At 48.3% G+C, this 18,470-nt stretch overlaps 1 protein-coding gene across 2 annotated transcripts in view; it reads left to right on the plus strand.

Annotated features, from left to right (window-relative positions):
* The window catches only part of LOC127580906 (complexin-1), a 137,888-nt gene that overhangs the window by 48,607 nt on the left and 70,811 nt on the right, over positions 1-18,470 (plus strand). For both annotated transcript variants that reach the window (XR_007957900.1, XM_052034891.1), the window contains exon 2: positions 9,949-10,062. Coding sequence is in view for 1 of the 2 variants with exons in the window: in XM_052034891.1 (XP_051890851.1) it covers positions 10,032-10,062 (31 nt within the window). In the remaining variant the exon portion in view is untranslated. The remainder of the gene's footprint in view (positions 1-9,948; positions 10,063-18,470) is intronic.

Consider the following 18,470-nt stretch of genomic DNA (forward strand, 5'->3'; position numbering starts at 1 on the left):
GGTGAAAGCTGTAAATGGCCGTCCTCCAAGAAGAATCAGAAGTGTCTGATGGTCAGGTACAACGCCAACAGCTCGCAGTCAAAGGCGCTATATTTGAGCTCTGTTGGTTGAAGGTGCCTGCTGAAGAACGCCAGCAGTTGCCAACGCCCTTCGATGAGCTGCTCTAGAACGCCTCCAACCGCTGTGCTGGAGGGCAGTCGGGATGTCCACTCGAGGATGCACCAACATGACCGCGTCCGCCAAGGCCTGCTTGGTTTCGACGAACGCGGTGTGAGCCTCTTCTGACCAAACAATGTCCTTGCTTCCACCCGACAGGAGAGCAAACAACGGGCGCATGATGCGGGCCGCAGATGGTATGAACCAGTGATAAAAGTTTAACATACTGAGGAATTCCTGCAGGCCCTTGATGGAGGTGGGTCTGGCGAAATGGCGGATGGCGTCGACCTTTGCAGGCAGGGGCGTGGCGCCGTGTTTGTCGATCCGATGGCCCAGGAAATCGATTGTCTCAAGCCCAAACTGGCATTTGGCCGGGTTGATAGGCCGAAATCCCTCAGGCGAGAAAGGAGTTGGCGGAGGTGCGTGAAATGTTCCTGGCGGCTGCTGCTGGCAATCAAGATGTCGTTGAGGTATATGAAGACAAAGTCAAGGTCGCGCCCGACTGTGTGCATGAGTCGTTGGAAAGACTTTGCAGCGTTCTTGAGGCCAAAGGGCATCCGGATGAATTCAAAGAGGCCGAAAGGTGCGATCAGTGCCGTCTTTGGAATGTCGTCCGGATGCACCGGGATCTGGTGATACCCGCGGACGAGGTCGACCTTGGAAAAAATGGACCACCCGTGCAGGTTGACAGCGAAGCCCTGAATATGCGGCATGGAGTACCGGTCCGGGGTAGTAATGTCGTTCAGGTGTCGGTAATCGCCGCAGGGTTGCCAGCCTCCGGCTGCTTGGGGACCATGTGTAGTGGAGAGGCCCATGGGCTGTCTGACCTGCGGATGATCCCCAACTCCTCCATTCTTTTGAATTCCTCTTTCACAAGGCGGAGCTTGTCCGGGGGCAGCCGCCGGGCGCGGGCATGGAGGGGAACGCCCTGGGTGGGGATGTGATGCTCGACGCCGTGCTTGGGCAAGGTGGTGGAGAACTGGGGCATTAGTACAGACGGGAACTCTGCCAGGACCCTGGTGAACTCGTTGGTCGACGTGGTGACGGAGTTGAGGTGTGGGGCCGGTAGTTTGGCCTCACCCAGCGAGAACGTTTGGAAGGTCCTGGCATGTACCAAACGCTTACCTGCAGGTCAACCAGCAGACTGTTGGTGCGAAGGAAGTCTGCCCCGAGGAGTGGTTGCGCGACGGCGGCCAGGATGAACTTTTAAGTAAAGTTGCAGGTGCCGAACTGGAGGTGCACCAAACGGGTGCCAAAGGTCCGAATGGTGCTACCATTGGCCGCTCTGAGGACGGGTCCTGGTGTGCAGTTACGAGTCTCGTGGCTGTTGGGAGGCATGATGCTGACCTCAGCTCCGGTGTCCACCAGGAACCGACGTCTGGAACGCCTGTCCCACACATGCAAGAGGCTATCTGGGTGGCCAGCCGCCATAGCCATCAGTGGCGGCTGGCCCTGGCATTTCCCAGAAACCTGCATGGTGGCCAGCACCTGCGGGTGTCAGCGTCCCACCGCTGGTGGTAGAAACACTATTGGTCGGTTGGTGTCTCAGACCTGGTGGCGGGTGGGGTGCGTTCGATTGCCGGGTCTAGCCTGCTGGGCCGCTGGGTACGTGGCATGGCAATGCGCTCGACAGACGCCCCGCTCTCCTTTTTCACCCGCCAAAGGACATCTGCCTGGGCAGCCACCTTCCAGGGGTCGCTGAAATCGGTGTCCACCAGGAGCAGGTGGATGTCGTCGGGTAACTGCTCAAACATCAGGCAGGGTTTGTGGCCAACATCTCGTTCATGAGCACAGAGGAGGGTCTGTCACCCAACCCCTCGAGGTGGAGGAGGCGGGAGGCCCGTTCGCGTCGAGAAAGGCCAAAGGTCTCGAGGAGGGACTTGAACTTATTGTACTTCTCCTCTTCTGGGGGCGCCTGGATGAAGTCCTCGACCAGGGCTGCGGTGTCATGGCCGAGGGCACTCACCACATAGTAGTACTTGGTGTCATCCCTGGTGATCTGGTGAATCTGGAACTGGGCCTCGGCCTGGTCGAACCAGACACGAGGCCTGAGGGTCCAGAAGGTGGGCAGTTTAAGGGCAACTCCCTGTACCTCTTCTTGTGCAGACATCATGGGTCCAAAAACGTTTGGGCCCGTTAGGGTCACCAATGTAGTGGCTAGCTACACACTACGAAATGAAGACACAGAGTTGCTGGCTTGAAATCGGAAGTCGAAAGAATGACAGGGGCATGGTGCGCCTTTAATATCCGAAAACTTCCTGCGCTACAGTTCCTGCTCTGATGTCCCGCGCGGGTCACCTGACCTTGCCACGTGCAGGCTTTCCTAGCCCGATGATGGGGAAGAAGGAAGGCCCCGCACCATCCTGGATCGGGGCCTCCGACGACATTCGCGATGTCGGGAGCCAGTTCGATGCCGGTGCGGTGAGTCGCTACAGTGCCACTGATCTGGTTGCTGCTGTTCTGTTGCTTTTCCCCATGAGGCCATTTCCATCTTAACAGTATCCAAACTGGTATACTTGTTAGAGAGAATAGTGCAGAGTTCCCTGTGGCTATCTGCCGGTCCCTCCTGGCAGTTACCCATCTATCTGGCTGAACCTGCATAAAGCTCCTGTCCATAACACTCTGCCTCCTGTCTGCTCCTCAGTGAGTCCAACTGCTGTTCCAACCGATCCGTGCAGTCTGAGATTTATTTCAGATTTCCAGCATCTACGGGTTTTTGACTTTGAGTCGAAAGGTTCAAGCAATTATCAATGGATAATTTAACTTTTCAGAAAACATCTTTATCCACTTCTTTATTTTACTCCAAAAATTCAGACAGCATCGTTAAAGCTGAAGACAGAGCTGACTACAGCTCTGCCTTCAATACAATAATCCCAAGCAAACTTGTCACCAAACTCCAAAACCTAGGACTCAACACCTCCCTCTAACTGGATCCTTGACTTTCTAACCAACAGACCACAATCAGTGAGGATAGGCAGCAATACCTCCGGCACAATTATTCTCAACACTGGTGCCCCACAAGGCTGCATCCTCAGCCCTCTACTCTACTCCTGATACACTCATGATTGTGTGGCCAGATTCTGCTCTACAATCTACAAGTTCTCAGGCCATATCTCAAACAGTGATGAGTCGGAGTACAGGAAGGAGATAGAGAACTTAGTGGAATGGTGTCATGACAACAACCTTTCCCTTAATGTCAACAAAACAAAGGAGCTAGTCATTGACTTCAGGAAAGGGGGGCGGTGTACATGCACCTGTCTACAGCAACGGTGCTGAGGTCAAGAGGGTTGAGTGCTTCAAGTTCCTGGGAGTGAACATCACCAACAGCCTGTCCTGGTCAAATCACATAGATGCCACAGCCAAGAAAGCTCACCAGCGCCTCTACTTCCTCAGGAGGCTAAAGAAATTTGGTTTGTCCCTTTTGACTCTCATTAACTTTTATCGATGCACCATAGAAAGCATCCTATCTGGATGTATCACGGCTTGGTACGGCAACTGCTCTGCCCGGGACCGCAAGAAACTGCAGAGTTGTGGACACAGCCCATCACCAGCTTCCCCTCCTTGGACTCAGTCTTTACCTCTTGTTGTCTTGGTGAAGCAGCCAGCATAATCAAAGACTCCACTGACCCGGGTCATTGTCTCTTCTCTCCTCTTCCATCAGGTAGAAGATTCAGGAGCCTGAGGGCATGTACCACCAGACTTAGGACAGCTTCTACCCCACTGTGATAAGACGATTGAACGGTTCCCTTATACGATTAGATGGGCTCTGACCTCACGATCTACCTTGCTGTGACCTTGCGCCTTATTGCACTGCACTTTCTCTGTAGCTGTGATACTTTACTCTGTATTGTTATTGTTTTTACCTGTACTACATTAATGCACTCTGTACTATCTCAATGTAACTGCACTGTGTAATGAATTGACCTGTAAGATTGGTTTGCAAGACAAGCTTTTCACTGTACCTCAGTACAAGTGACAATAATAAACCAATACCAATACCAAGTGAAACGCAGTTTGAAGGTTGCCCTTGCTCACCATTTGACGCTGTTGTGGTGAAGTCTGTACTCTGTGGCATGATGCAAAGTGATTATTTATAGAAATCCACACAGCTGTGGGAATGACTGCACAGAAGTGGAAATGGCAGGAGGAACGCAAACACAGCCGCTGCATTGGGTCTGTTTTGTTCAAAAACCCATTGATTTATGCCAGTGAATTGGTAACTGCAGGCAGCCTTGGAATTTTGGCCTTTTAAGGGCAGATATCAACTCATTCCACAAGCTTCTGTGGGATTTATGCTTTTCAGAAATTAATACAGTGTCAACAGGAAGACTGGAATACACCAGCACACTGAATCGTGATGAGTTTAAATTCTGATCCATATTTGCCCGTCCAGTTAATAATGTTGGAGGACAGCAGCTGCCCCTCCTGAACCACTGCAGCTGATAAAGTAGACAGGGCCAAGAAGAGACGGAGGATATTATTAGATTTGAGTAAATGCTTAATGTTACCAAAACAAGCAGAAAACATGAGAATTGACCTTTCAGATTTCAACAAAGGAAGACCAGACTTTGATAAGGAAAGGGGAAATGGAAAATAAGAGCATTCCAAGCATACACAAACAGACTTTACACGTTTCTATAGATATAGAAATAGGAAGAGCTTTGCAGATGTTAATGTGGGTCCCTAACAGACTGATGCAGGAGGAATTACATTACGGAATAAGACAATGGTCGAGAGGTTAACAAACATTTTTTTTAAACAGACAAGCAACCCCACCTCCAGCCCTCCATCATACATCTTTGTTCCCCTCCACGTCCTGGTCCCATCCACCCATGACACACACAGTTCACCCACAGTCCTTCACCACCCCACCCCCCAAATCTGGTTCTGGTTCCATCTGCCATACAGCTCCCCCCACCGCCAGCGGTTCCCAATCTCACCTCCTTTACTGATCAGAGTCCAGCACTGGCAGCCCTTTGTGTTCCTGCTCATCTCCCTCCAGCAGCTGTCTCCCACCTTCACTCCCCTCCCCCCCACCTTGCTCTATCTGTTTCTCCCCCCTTTTTCCTCTCTCTTTCTCCCTCCATCTAGCATTCACCTGCCATTGTCTCCCAACCCCATCCCTGCTCCCCTCCCCTGCCTGCCTGCCATCTTACACCACTCAATTCATCAATCTCCTTGGACCCCTTTCTCACCACACCCCTTCTCCTCTTTATATTGACCATCTCCCCTCTCCGTCCTGATGCAGGGTTTCAACCTGAAACGTCAACAATTCCTTTCCTCCCACAGATGCTGCTCGACCCGCTGAGTTCCTCCAGCAGGTTGTTTGTAGTTGACAAACATTTTGCCTGCATTCATACAAAGAGATACAGAAAACCTCTCAGAAATAGTGCATGTCAGCCAGTCCAGGAAATGAGAAGATGACAGTAATTGGAATTAATTTAAAAGTATCTGAAAAAATTATGGGATTAATGCTAATAATTCTGCAGCACTGGGTGACTTGTACCCCAAGATTCTGAAAGAGGAGCCCGTGGAAATGGTTGATGCACTGGTTGTCACCTTCTAAAATTCCATAGATCCTAGAACGGTTTCCACAAGTTGGAAGGTACCAATCTGTGTCACATTAATAAAGGAGGGGAAAAGAGGGAACTACAGGTCAATTAGCCTGACATGAGTGCAAGAAAATGTTGCTATCTATTATGGAAGTAGCAACAGGGCACTCAGAAAATGAGAATAGGATTGGGCATCATGGCATTGAGATCAAGAGTCAGGAGGTCATGTTGCAGCTGTATAAAACTTTGGTCAGGCCACATTTGGAGTATTGTGTGTGGTTCTGTTTGCTCCATTACAGGAAGGATGTGGAGGCTTTGGAGAGGGTGCAGAGGATTTCACTAGGATATTGCCTGGATTGGAGAGTATTAATTATGAGGAGAGGTTGGACAAACTTGGGTTGTTTTCTCTGGAGCAACAGAGGCTGAGGGGAGACTTTATAGAAATTTATAAAATTATGAGAGGCATAGATAGGGTAGACAGTCAGAGTTCTTTTCCCAGAGTACAAATGTCAAATACTAGAAGGTATAGCTTTAAGGTGAGAGGGGGAAAGTTTAAAGGAGATGTGCAGGGCAGGTTTTTTTTTGCAGAGTGGTGGGTGCCTGGAATGGGCTGCCAGGGTAGTAATTGAAGCAGACACGATAGTGGAGTTTAAGATTCTTTTATACAGACACATGAACATGCAGGGAATGGATGGATATGGATCATGTACAGACAGAAGAAATTGAATTTGGTATTATGGTCAGCACAGACATTGTGGGCTGAAGGGCCTTTTCCTGTGCTGTACTGTTCTATGAAATGCAAATCATGTTTGTCAAATCTGGTAGAGATTCTGAGAATGTAAGTAGCAGAAAAGGGAACCAGTTGATGTGGAGTATTTGGACTTCCAGAAGGCCTTCATTGTTCAAGCAAATGGGACTGGGGACAAAGTGCTACTGGCATGGATTGTGGATCAGTTAATGGACAGAAAAAGAATAGAACAGAAGTGGGGTGCCTTCCTCCAGTTTAGAATCTCAAGCCTAGGACCAGTCCTATCCTTTTCCATAATTATCTTGAAACTAATGGAATTATGATCACTGAATCCAAACTGTTCCCCTCAACTCACTTCTGTCACCTGCCCTGTCTCATTCCCTAAGAGGAGATCCAGTATTGCATTCTCTCTGGTTGGGACCTCTACATATTGATTAAGGAAACTTTCCCAAACACATTTAACAAATTCAATCCCATCCAATCCCTTTACAGTATGGGAGTCCCAGTCAATATGTGGAAAGTTAAAATCTACTATCTCAACTTTATATTTCCTACAATTGTCTGCCATCTGTCTACATATTTGTTCTTCTAAGTCCCGCTGACTAATGGGAGGTCTATAATGTAGTCCCATTAATATGGTCATCCTTTCTTATTCTTCAGTTCCACCCAAATTGCCTCGGTTGTCGAGCCCTCCAGTATGTCCTCTCTGAGCACTCCTGTGACATTTTCCCTGATAAGTAATGCCACCCCCCCCCCAATACCTCCCCCTCTAGAACATCGGAACCCTGGAACATTGAGCTGCCAGTCCTGCCCCTCCTGCAACCAAGTCTCACTAATGGCTACAACATCATAATTCCACGTGCTGATCTATGCTCTAAGTTCATCTGCCTTACTACAATACTCCTTGCATTGAAATAGACACAGCTCAGAACATTAGTCCCACCACGCTCAACCTTTCAGTTTCCATCTTGTCGTCTAAACATGTACTTTCCCCACAGCCTCTCCACTTGCTGCCCTGTCACTCTGGTTCCCACCCCCAGCAACTCGAGGGTTAAACACCCTTTCCCCCCACCGAGCAGCACTAGCAAGCCTTCCCGCAAGGATATTGGTCCCCCTCGAGTTCAGGTGCGAATCATCCTGTTTGTACAGATCCCACCTGCCCTGAAGAGAGCCCAAAAATCTGAAAATCTTGACCTCACGATCTACCTTGTTGTGACCATGCACTTTATTGCACTACACTTTCTCTGTAGCTGTGATACTTTACTCTGTACTGTTATTGTTTTTACCTGTACTACCTCAATGCACTCTGTACTGACTCAATGTAACTGCACTGTGTAATGAATTGATCTGTACGATCAGTATGCAAGACAAGTTTTTCACTGGACCTCAGTACAAGTGACAATAATAAACCAATACCTGCTGCAGTGCGAACTCCTGAGCTCCAACCTCCCTCTTGTATGCCTCGTGGAGAGTAGTCTTGGACTACTCGGTGATATCAATGTGTTGGTGAAATGGAGTTGGAGTTTAACCCTGATAAATGTGAGGTGATGCATTTCAGGAGTACAAGAGGTTAGGACATTCACCATAAATGGTTGGGTCCTAGGGAGTATTGAGGAATAGAGGAACCTTGGTGTACAAGGGTAGGGCACACACACTGTGAATAGTAGGAAGTATTGAGGAACAGAGTACAAGTCCAGAGTTCCTGAGGGTTGCAGTGCCAGTGGATAATATGGTTAAGAGGCACCTGGGATATTGGCCTTCATTACTCAGGGCATTGAATACAAGAGCAAGGAGTTTTCGCTCCAACTTTGTAAAACATTGGTCAGACCTCAGCTGGAGTACTGCAGCACACTGTAGGAAAGATGTGATAGCACTGGAGAGGATGTGTGGAGATGACCTCATCTTGAGGAGAAACTGGAGAGACTAGGTCTGTTCTCCCTGGATCGGAGGAGGGGTGTAGACAGAGTAAACTCAGGAAACCGTTCCCCTTATCAGAGGTAGATAAGACTAGAGGATACAGATTGAGGGTAGGGGATAAGATATTTACAGGGGATAAGAGGGGATCTTTCTCACCCAGAGAGCGGTGAGCACCTGCAACACACTGCCAGAGAGAGTGGTGGAAGGGGGTCACTGACAGCATTTAACAAGTGTCCAGATGAACACTTGAATCAACTAGACATTGGAAGATGGGGTTAATATGAGTGGGTGCCCACTAGTCGAGAGGCCTGTTTCCGTGCTGTAGGACTCTGTGGCTCTATGCGTGGCTGCTCAAAGATTGGCTCCTCAGCCTGAGATCTAGAACTAGGAGCAGCTACTGGAACAACAAACAATCTGCTGGAGGAACTCAGTGGGTCGAGCAGCATCTGTGGGGGGATGGAACTGTCGACATATTGGGTTGAAACCTTTTATTAGGCTGAGAGTGGAGAGGGAAAGTAGCTGGTATAAAGAGGAGAGGGACGGGGGTGAGACAGGGGTCAGTAGGTGATTGGTGGACTGAGGAGGGGTGAAGGATGACAAGCAGATGGATCCAGGTAGGGGAGGGAAAGGACTAGCATTGGGACACAGAGGCAAGAGGCCGATAGGAGGAAGCAGACAAAAGGGGAGAATGAAGGTGGAGACCGGAGGATGGAGGGTGACAACAGGGAACACAAAGGATACCAGTGCCAGTATCTGGTAAGGAAGGAAGGTGATAACAGGAGCCATTCGGGGAGAGGTGAAAGGCAGATGGAACGATGGGGGAGGGGGTCATGGGTGTACCGTGTGGGTAGTAGGTGGGTGGAACCAGGAAGGAGAAGGGTATGGAAATGGGTGATGGGGGTCTGGAGGGTGGGTATTGGAAAGGGGATAAAATGGGAGGACCTGTGGATCAGAGGGAGAGAGAGAGGTGTGGGACATGGGAGATAAAGGTTACCTGAAACTGGAAAACTCAATGTTCACACCATTGGGTTGTAGACACCCAGGCAGAGAATGAAGTGTTGTTCCTCTTGTTTGTGTTGGGCCTCTCCCTGGCAGTGGAGAAGGCCAAGAATGGACAGGTCGGTGTGGGAGTGGGAAGGGGAAGGGGAATTAAAATGGCATGTAACTGGGAGCTTGGGATTGTCGCTGTGGACAGGAGCGCAGGTGTTCTGTGAATTAGTCACCCAGTCCGCACTTAGTCTCACTGATGTAGAGGAGGCCACATCGGGAGCACTGAATGCAGCAGACAAGGTTAGGGGTGTTGGTCTCCCCTTCTAGTCCCGTGACATGATAGCTGATCGCTACGTCCAAACTGCAATCACACCCAAGACTCAGTACCACGGGGCAGCTTTGGGTTGCGCGTAAATTCTTCCTGGGTTAGTTTCACATGGATATTTCAATTAGTTGGATAAAGTTATTTCTGCAGTTGTAAAGTTCCTGAAGATTTCAGAACTCTAACTTCTACATGTTCTTTCAAATGTATTTCAAAAATAATTGCAAAGTGCTGATATTAATAGTTTTATTGTGCTTTTTCAGGTCACCAGCTTTGAAGAACCATTTCTGTGTAACATTCATGTAAGAACTGGAATTGAAGACACAAAAGATCACCAGAAGAAATCATGGACTTTGTTATGAAACAGGCTCTGGGAGGTAAGTGAGCACCTCGGGACAATCCACTCAGGAATTGTATGGCCTCAGGGAAGACATGCAGCAAAAAAATGCTGGGAGAGTAACTGCAACAATAGATCAGAACCTGGTACAGAACAAACAATGAATTGAACATTTAATAACTCTAGATTCATAATTTCTGGAATAACATTTGAATGAGCCCCTTTCTTCATGAATAGCCTGCATGTCTGTCATTGCATCTTGGAGATTGTGTAGCTATCACTGAATTGAACACAAGAACACAATAAAGTAGGAACAGGAGTAGACCACCTGGCTCCTCAGGCCTGCCCTACCATTCAATGTTCATGACTGATCTGCCCCAGGCCTCAACTCTTCCTCTGTGCTAGTTCTACAGCATTCTCAGATCCCCGATCCTTCAAAAATTTATCAAGCTCCTCTTTAGGTATTACAATGATCTAGTTTGCACAACCTTCAGGGTAGAGAATTCTAGAGATTCACCACATTTAGGATCACTTTTATTGACAGTCCCATTGGAAGTGACATGTGACATTGAGCGTATGGGTGTGAGGAAATGATGTTCTAGTTCGGGGACTGCATCAGTTAGTCCACTGAGCATTGTCAACAATGTGCTTAGTGGATCAGGAGACATAAATATCATCAAGTCTTTTCCACTTTTTATTTAGAAAAAAATTCACCTTAGTGATTTGATCCACATCCCTTAAAATAATTTACATGGTAAAAAGTTGTGTATTGCAGTCCTCAACATTTCACTTTTGTTTGGCATCCATTGTCTACTGTACAAGCATACACATTATACCCAGTGTCCATTGACTCCTATTCATGTGTACCAAATTATACTCAGCACCTATTGCCTCTTGTGGAGGTAAATCAGAAAATACCAAGTAAAACCTCTTTGTGGGTGTCAACCAGAGTACACTCATCATTTGCTGCTTCTGGAACAGGATAGAAAGTGGAGGGATATGGGTCAATGGGATTATCATAGAAACATAGAACAGTACAGCACAATACAGGCCCTTTGGCCCACCACGTTGTGCCGACCTTTAAACCTCGCTTAAGACTATCGAACCCCTTCCTCCCACATATCCCTCTATTTTAAATTCCTCCATATGCTTATCTAGTAATCTCTTGAATTTGACCAATGTACCTGCTTCACCACTGCCTCAGGCAGCACATTCCATGCCCCAACCACTTTCTGGGTAAAGAATCTTCCTCTAATATCTCCCTTGATCTTCCTACCCATTACTTTAAAGCCATGCCCTCTTGTATTGAGCATTGGTGCCCTGGGAAAGAGGCACTAGCTGTCTACTCTATCTATTCCTCTTAATATTTTATACACCTCTATCATGTCTCCTCTCATCCTCCTTCTCTCCAAAGAGTAAAGCCTTAGCTCCCTTAGTCTCTCCTCATAATGCATACTCTCTAAACCAGGCAGCATCCTGGTAAATCTCCTCTGCACCCTTTCTAACGCTTCCACATCCTTCCTATAATGAGGCGACCAGAACTGGACACAGTACTCCAAGTCTGGTCTAACCAGAGTTTTGTAGAGCTGCATCATTACCTCACGGCTCTTAAACTCACTCCCTCGATTTATGAATGCTAACATCCCATAAGCTTTCTTAACTATCTTATCGACCTGTGAGGCAACTTTCAGGGATCTGTGGATATGAACCCCCAGATCCCTCTGCTCCTCCACACTACCCAGAATCCTACCATTAACTGTGTATTCCACCTTGGAGTTTTTCCTTCCAAAGTGTACCACTCACACTTCTCCGGATTGAACTCCATCTGCCACTTCTCAGCCCAGCTCTGCATCCTATCAATGTCCCTCTGCAGTCTTCTACAATCCTCTACACTATTCACAACACCACCAACCTTTGTGTCATCTGCAAACTTGCCAACCCACCCGTCTACCCCTTCATCCAAGTCATTAATAAAAATCACGAAAAGTAGAGGTCCCAGAACCGATCCTAGATTAGCCTAGATAGGCTTCATGATCAGCCTGGACCATTCTAGGATCAGAGGGCACAGCCTCAGAATAGAAGGATATCCTTTAGAATAGACGAGGAAGAATTTCTATAGCCAGAGGGTGGTGAATCTGTGGAATTTATTGCCACAGAGAGCTGTGGAGGCCAAGTCACTGGGTATATTTAAAGCGGAGGTTGATAGGTTCTTGATTAGTAAGGGCATCAAAGGTTATGGGGAGAAGGCAGGAGAATGGGGTTGAGAGGGAAAAATAAATCAGCCATGATCGAATGGTGGAGCAGACTCAAAGGGCTGAATGGTCTAATTCTGCTCCTATGTCTCATAGTCTGACGGATAAGTTGGGCTGAAGGGCCCATTTTTGTGCTGTACAACTCTATGACTCCATTTGCAATGAATGTTCCAAAAATTAGGGATGTTATTATTGATAACAAACAGCAACAGATCTCAATAATGTAGCATAAAATGAGTAATCATAGTATGCAGGGACCATAAAGCTTGGAATAATAAACAAGCTTATGAGTACTAAGTATTGCAAAGTAACCAGCAGTAATTGTAATGTAGTGTACTGTGTATAAATATAGGTGTCCTGCCTCTGAATTTGTGAGTAATGTAGGTACAGTGTGTGTACAAGGTGAGAAATGTGCACATTTTTACCCAGTCCTTATTTCTGATTGTGGCCTAGAAATTCCACAGGGACCCTCCTGATCTCTGGTGGTATCTTCCACAAGAGACAGCATCTGAAGAGCAGATGAGGCCATTTCTTCACTATTTACCATAACATTTGTGAAGGAATAGAGGGAGAGCCAGTAAATCCTCATGAGATTGTGGCTCCTCTTTGTCTAATGGTCACTCCCCACACCATGGACAACAATGAAGCTTTCCCCCAAAGCCCCTTCCTCAGCTTGCTCCAATTATTATCCAGGGCCTTGGTGAGATGGCATCTGTATGGGTCTGGTCTCCCTACCAAAGGAAGGATACACTTCAGATAGAGGGGCTGCAACAATCATTCACCAGATTGATTTCTGGATTGGGAGAGGGAGGGGAAATGGATAGACTCTTCTCATTCAGAAAGATTAGGGGGCAGGTGTAACATTGCGCAAGGTTACAGGGGCGAGTGCCTGGGGAGGAAGGGGGAATGGTGGGGAGGGATGGGCAGACAAGGGAGTCACTGAGAGAATGATCCCTGCAGAAAGCAGAGAGGGGAGGGGAGGGGAAGATGTGCCTAGTGGTGGGGTCCCATTGGAGGGTGCAGAAGTTGGATCCTTAGGCTGGTGAAGTGGTAGGTGAGGATTGGGGCATCACTGTCCCTGTTCTGCATTGGGGGGGGTGGGGGGTGGGAGGTGGGAGGTGGAGAGGCGTGGTGATGGGGTAAGAGCAGGCTTGCAGGAAATGGAGATGCGGATGAGGGCTTCATCAATAGCAGTGGAGTGGAAACCCCGTTTTCTGAAAAAGGAGGACGTCTCGGATGTCCTGGAGCGGAAGGCTTCATCACGAGAACAGATGTGGAGGAGACAAGAGGAACTGAGAAAAGGGAATGTCCTGGCAAGTGATAGAGTGGAAGGAGGTGTAGTCGAGGTAGCTGTGGGAGTTAGCGGGCTTGTTGATGTTGGTGGATAATCTGCCTCCTGAGATGGAGACAGAGATCAAGAAAGGGGAGAGAGGTGTTGGAGATCGACCAAGTGAATTTGAGGGCAGGGTGGAAGTTGGTAACTAAGTTGATAAAATTGAAAAGCTCCGGACAGGTGCAGGAAGCAGCACCAATGCAGTCATCAACGTAGCAGAGAAAGAGTTGGGGAGCGGTGCTGAGGTAGGTTTGGAACATGGATTGCTTCACATAGCCAATGAAAACGCAGGCATAACTGGGGCCCACGCAAGTACCTACAGATACACCTTTGGTCTGGAGAAAGTGGGAGGAGCTGAAAGAGGTTGTTGAGGGTGAGCACCAGTTCTGCCAGACGGAAGAAAGTGTTGATGGAGGGGAAGTGGTTGGGTCTGTGTTTCAGAAAGAAATGGAGAGCCCTGTGGGCTTCCTGATGGGGGATAGAAGTGTACAGGGACTGGACGTCCATAGTGAAAATTAAGTGGTTGGGGCCATGGGACTGAAGATGGTTGGTGGTGGAGAGGGTGCCAGTGTGATGGAAGTAGGTGGGAAGGGACTGGACCAAGGCGAGCAAGATACGAGGAGACAAGTTTGGTGGGACAGGAGCAGGCAGAAACAATGGGCTTACCAGGGCAGTTTGCTTTGTGAATCTTGGGTAGGAGGTGGAAATGAGCAGTGCAGGGTTGGGGAACAATGAGGTTGGAAACTGTGGAGGGGAGATCTCTGGAGATGATAAGGTCAGTGCTGGTGTGAGACATGATAAAGTCAGTGATCGTGTGGCCTGATAATCCTCAATGGGGTCCTGGACCAGGGGTAGGTACGAGGAGGTGTCCGAGAGCTGCCATCTGGCCTCTGCAAGGTAGAAGTCAGTCTGCCAGACTACAATGGAACCGCCATTGTCTGTGGATTTGATGGTGAGGTTTGGATTGGTGTGGAGAGAGTGAAGAGCAGCGTGTTCAGAGGGGGCGAGTTTGGGGTGGGTGCGGGGGGGCGTGGTGAAGTTGAGATGGCTGATGGCCCGTCAGTAGCTAGAGATGAAAAGATCCAGAGAGGGCAGTAGGCCAGAAGGGGGTGTCCAAGAGGAGAAGGAAGGCTTGAGACAGGAGTCAGTGGAGGGTGGGGAATCTTTGCCAAAGAAGTAGGCGCAGAGGTGGTGGTAATGGAAGAAGAGCTCGACATCACAGTGGGCATGGAATTCGTTGAGGTGTGGGTGCAGGGGGATGAAGGTAAGGTCCCTGCTGAGGACAGAACGTTCCACCTCAGAGAGGGGGAGGTCAGAAGGGATGGAGCTGGGGTCATGCATGGGGTCACAGGAGGGTAGTGGGTTGGAGTGCTCAGAGGAGGTGAGGTGATGGAAAGATGAGGGATGCAGGGTGGACAAAGGGTAAGTGGAGGTGTGAGAGAACAGGGTTGGGTGGGGTGGTGAAAGAGGAGCAGTAGGACCCAGCAGTGCCATTAGGGCTCTACCACCACCAACACTCACAGCTTGGGCTGGGCACTAGAATTGGGAGCCACATCATCAGTCCACGTTGCTCAGTAGCTACTCTTTAGTTAGTTATGGAGGCTGTGTGGTGGATGCCACAGTCCACAGTCTCAGGATTTGGACACAGCCCGGTTAGATGCTGAAAACATGGGATCCACTTGAGTTCTGTAACAGTCCATGTGGTATTCACAGCTGTAAGCTCTGTGTACAAGGTGTTGAGCATAAAAGTCAGCAAGTCATGTTGCAGCTATACAAAATTTTGGTTAGGCCACACCTGGAGTACTGTGTGCAGTTCTGGTCACTGCCTTACAGGAAGGATGTGGAGGCTTTGGAGAGGGTGCAGAAGAGGTTCACCAGGATACTGCTAGACAACATGAAGGAGACGGGTGGGATTTTTCATGAATATTTCTCTTGTGTTTACTGAGGAGAAAATCATGGTTGCTCTAGAGATAGGGAAAACAAGTGGAGATGTTTTTGGAGAACATTCATATTACCAGAGAAGGGGTATTTGCAGCCTTACAGCACATTAAAGTGGATAAATCCCTAGGGCCTGACCAAGTACATCCTTGGACTTTGTGGGAGGCTAGAGAAGAAATTGCAGAGGCCCTTACAGAGATATTTGCTTCATCATTAGCCACTGATGAAGTTCCCAAAGATTGGATGGTGGCTACTGTTGTTTAAGGATAGCAGGACAGGCCAGGGAATGACAGGCCGGTCAGCCTGACATCAGTAGTAGGAAGTTACTGGAGGGAATTCTGAGGGACAGGATCTATCAGCATTTAGATGGACGAGTCTGATTAGGAGGAGTCAGCATGGCTTTTTGCGTAGGAAATCGTGTTGGACGAATCTTTTAGAGTTTTTTTTTGAATAGATAACCGAAAAGGCAGATGAGGGGAGGGCAGAGGATGTTGTCTGTTGGGACTTTAGCAAGGCCTTCAACAAGGTCCCGCATGGTTGGCTGGTCTGGAAGGTTGGGTCCCATGGCATCCAAAAGAGCTAGTTAGGTGGATTCAAAATTGGCTCAGAGGTAGGAAGCAGAGGGTGGTGGTTGAAGGTTGTTTCTTGGAATGGAGACCAGTGACTAGTGGTGTGCCACAGGGGTCGGCATTGGGACCCTTGTTATTTGTTATTTATATAAATGATTTGGATGCAAATGCACAAGGCTCGATCAGTAAGTTTGCAGATGACACAACTTGACTTGACACAAGACGACTTCAGGAAAGGAAGGAGTATGAGTGCAGTTTCCTGCACCCGGTGTGTTGAGCTGCAGCTCCTGAGGGACCGTGTCAGGGAACTGGAGATATAGCTCAATGACCTTCGTCTGGTCAGGGAGAGTGAGGAGGTGATAGAGAGGAGTTATAGGCAGATGGTCACACCGGGGCCACGGGAGTCAGGCAAGTAGGTCACAGTCAGGAGGGGGAAGGGGAAGAGTCACATACTAGAGAGTACCTCTGTGGCTGTACCCCTTGATAATAAGTACTCCTGCTTGAGTGCTGTTGGGGGAAGACAGCCTACATGGGGGAAGCAACAGTGGCAGTGTCTCTGGCACAGAGTCCAGCCCTGTGGCTCAGATGGGTAGGGAAGGAGAGAAGAGGGCAGTAGTGATAGGGGACTGTATAATTAGGGGGGCAGACAGGCAATTCTGTGGATGCAGGAAAGAAACTGGGAAGGTAGTTTGCCTCCTAGGTGCCAGGGTCCGGGATGTTTCAGATCGCGTCCAAATATCCTGCAGAGGGAGGGAGGGAGAACAGCCAGAAGTTGTGGTACATATTGGTACCAATGACATAGGTAAGAAAAGGGATGAGGTCCTGAAAAAAGACTATAGGGAGTTAGGAAGGAAGTTGAGAAGCAGGACCACAAAGGTAGTAATTTCAGGATTACTGCCTATGCCATGTGACTGAGTATAGGAATAGAATGAGGAGGTGGTTAAATGCGTGGCTGAGGGATTGGAGTAAGGGGCAGGGATTCAGATTCCTGGATCATTGGGACCTCTTTTGGGGCAGGTATGACCTGTACAAAGAGAACAGGTTGCACTTGAATCCCAGGAGGACCAATATCCTGGTGGGGAGGTTTGCCAAGGCTACTGGGGAGAGTTTAAACTAGAACTGTTGGGGAGTGGGATCTGAACCAGAGAGACTGGGGAAGAGGTGTTTGGCTCTCAAATAGAGAAAGCTAGTAGTAGGTATGTGAGGGAGGATAGGCAGGCGACAGAGAAGGGACGTGCTCAGACCAGTTTGAGGGGTGTCTATTTTAACACAAGGAGTATTGTGAACAAGATGGATGAGCTTAAGAGCATGGATAAATACTTGGAGCTATGATGTGGTGGCCATTACGGAGACTTGGATGACTCAGTGACAGGAATGGTTACTTGAAGTGCTGGGTTTTAGATGTTTCAGAAAGGACAGGGAGGGAGGCAAAAGAGGTGGGGGAGTGGCACTGTTGATCAGAGATAGTGTCGCGGCTGCAGAAGAGGTGGACGTCATGGAGGGACTGTCTACGGAGTCTCCGTGGGTGGAGGTTAGGAACAGGAAGGGGTCAATAACTTTACTGGGTGTTTATTATAGGCCACCCAATAGTAACAGGGATATTGAGGAGCAGATAGGGAAGCAGATCCTAGAACGGTGTGATAATAACAGAGGTGTTGTGATGGGAAATTTTAATTTCCCAAACATTGATTGGCATCTCCATACAGTGAGGGGTTTAGATGGGGTGGAGTTTGTTAAGTGTGTTCAGGAAGGATTCTTGACACAGTAAGTAGATAGACCTACAAGAGGAGAGGCTGTGCTTGATTTGGTATTGGGAAATGAACTTGGTCAGGTGTCAGATCTCTCAGTGGGAGAGCATTTTGGAGATAGAATTATGATCACTATCTCCTTTACGATAGCACTGGAGAGACAGGAACAGACAAGTTAGAAAAGAATTTAATTGGAGTAAGGGGAATTATGAGGCTCTCAGGCAGGAAATTGGAAGATTAAATTGGGAACAGATGTTCTCAGGGAAAAGTACAGAAGAAATGTGGCAAATATTCAGGGGATTTGTGTGGAGCTCTGCATAGGCATGTTCCAATGAGACAGGGGAGTCATGATAGGATACAGGAACCGTGGTGTACGAAGGCTATAATAAATCTAGTCAAAAAGAAAAAAGCTTACAAAAGGTACAGAGAGCTAGGTAATGTTAGAGATCTGGAAGAGTACAAGGCTAACAGGAAGGAGCTTAAGGAGGAAATTAGGAGAGCCAGGAGGGGACATGAGAAGGCCTTGGCAGGCAGGATTAAGGAAAATCCCCAAGGCATTCTACAAGTACGTGAAGAGCAAGAGGATAAGATGCGAAAGAATAGGGCCT

The sequence above is a fragment of the Pristis pectinata genome, chromosome 2 (assembly GCF_009764475.1).
Source record: "Pristis pectinata isolate sPriPec2 chromosome 2, sPriPec2.1.pri, whole genome shotgun sequence".
Classification (NCBI taxonomy): Eukaryota; Metazoa; Chordata; class Chondrichthyes; order Rhinopristiformes; family Pristidae; genus Pristis; species Pristis pectinata.